General features: G+C 42.1%; 1 protein-coding gene across 1 annotated transcript; it reads right to left on the minus strand.

Moving 5' to 3' along the window:
* Window positions 1–1,271: 1,271 nt before the first annotated feature.
* LOC110129431 (large ribosomal subunit protein eL31-like) lies at window positions 1,272–1,696 on the minus strand. Its single transcript, XM_070475830.1, has one exon. It carries the CDS (start codon window positions 1,690–1,692, stop codon window positions 1,315–1,317), a length of 378 nt encoding a protein of 125 aa, XP_070331931.1. The 5' UTR covers window positions 1,693–1,696; the 3' UTR covers window positions 1,272–1,314.
* Between the last annotated feature and the right edge of the window lie 249 nt (window positions 1,697–1,945).

The following is a 1,945-nucleotide window of genomic DNA, read 5'->3' on the forward strand; positions in this document are numbered from 1 at the left end:
CACAAGAATGTAAAAGAATTAAAATACTAGTGTTCTCTTATTATTTTTGTTTCCTAAGCTGTAAGAAATGGATTTATTCAGATACAGAGAGACGCACACTCCACAGACAGAGTGTGGGCCATCATAGAGGGCAAATGCAGCCGTTCTCTTATTCTGTACAGTCTTTCATGAGTTCCTCCAGCTTCCATGGAATATTGCTGGGTGGCACAGTTCCCTTTCCTAGCACTCTTGGTGACAGCTGAAGTATATTATTAATAATACTGACATGAAGTTATGTTAGGAAGATTACTAAAAGTGATGACATCAAACATTAGAAGTTGACTTCACATAGAACGTATGTGACTACAAACTCTACCACATTGATCTAATTTGCAAATATTCAATAATACCACTTAACTCCTCTTGTAGGGCGTATATAAGCCCCTGAGCATATTTAGTCTGTGCTCAGTCTTCTTGCATTTCCTGAAATGTGGAGCAAGCAGCAAATCTTCAAGTTCAGACCCAGGTGAACTGTTGTCTGTCTTCACCATTGCCCCTGAATCCACTGTCTGTTCTTTTGTCTGTGAACATTTGTACCTCTTGCTTCCGATCATCTTCAGCGATACAGACCGGGCAGTAGCCATCAACTGTTGAAATCATTCTCTGTATAACTTTCTGAGGCTGCAGAGCTATGGCTGCACAAACTTCTTTAAATACATTTATTTGGTTGCGCTGGGTCTTAGTTGCGGCACCCAAGATCTTTGATCTTCTTTCAGCACGCACATCTTTTAGTTGCAGCGTGTGAACTCCCAGCTGCAGCATATGGGAACTAGTTCCTTGACTAGGATTCTAGTCAATAGGGTTCTCCCAATACTAGGCCCCCTGTATTGGGAGCTCAGAGTCTTAGTCACTGGACCACCAGGGAAGTCCCTACACAAAGGTTTTCTGATATTGACGTGGGAAAGGAAACTTGAAGTTTTTGCAGATGGTTGCCAACTTGTTTATCCCTTCACTGTATTGTTTTCCTTTATTGGCCAGAGTTGCTCTGTTTCCATTGGGTTTTTTGGGGGAAGAAAAACAGGAGTCCTGTTTTTCAGGACTCTCTTATGACATGCATGTATTGTACTGAGGGTAAATAAGAATCAAGCTGGACCAACATTTAATGATAACTTAAATGAGTTAAAATTGAGCTTTCTTTTATTCTCCATAACTGAACCTATGTTGTTGATGAGTCCTTATTCCCTCTGATAGTAGAAAACACTTGTAACGGGATCTATACATGAAAAAAAAAATTTTTTTTTTGGCAGTTCAATAACTTTATTGGACCATCAGCAATTAGTTCTCGTCCACAATGACTGTCTGTAGATTTTTGAAGGTGGTGACGGGCACGTAGGTAACCAGAGTGTAGAGCTTGTTTGGCGAGTCTTCCTCTTCATTACGTTTTCTGGACAACCGCACACAGATCTGGTATGGGACATTCCTGATTCCTTTAGCCCAGACGGCTTTGTTGAGCCTGTTGTCGATGCGCACGTCCGCAGTTCCCATCTCTTTCATGGCAAACTTCCGGATTTCTTTGAGTGCCCTAGGGGCACGCTTCTTGAAACCCACTCCATGGATGCGCTTGTGAATGTTGATGGTGTATTCTCTTGTCACCACCTCGTTGATGGTGGACCGGCCCTTCTTCTTCTTGCCACCCTTCTTTGCGGGAGCCATCCTGCAGGGCTATGGTTGGAAAGGAAGTTATAAATGAAAATTTAAGCTAAGATCCTAAGATGACAAATGCCAGATGTCAGAGTGGATTGTGAGGATTTGTAAAATTTCAAGGGAAGTTTCTAAATCTTTTTCATATCCAAGTTCTAAAGGATAGGGTTGGAAATGGGAAGCAAGGATTGGATAGAGGATGTCTTTGAAGAGAGCTCTGTTGTGAGCCCTCCCTGCCTCCTTTCTGTTCAACTAAATCTGGTGG

The sequence above is a fragment of the Odocoileus virginianus genome, chromosome 13, assembly GCF_023699985.2.
Source record: "Odocoileus virginianus isolate 20LAN1187 ecotype Illinois chromosome 13, Ovbor_1.2, whole genome shotgun sequence".
In the NCBI taxonomy this organism is placed as follows: Eukaryota; Metazoa; Chordata; class Mammalia; order Artiodactyla; family Cervidae; genus Odocoileus; species Odocoileus virginianus.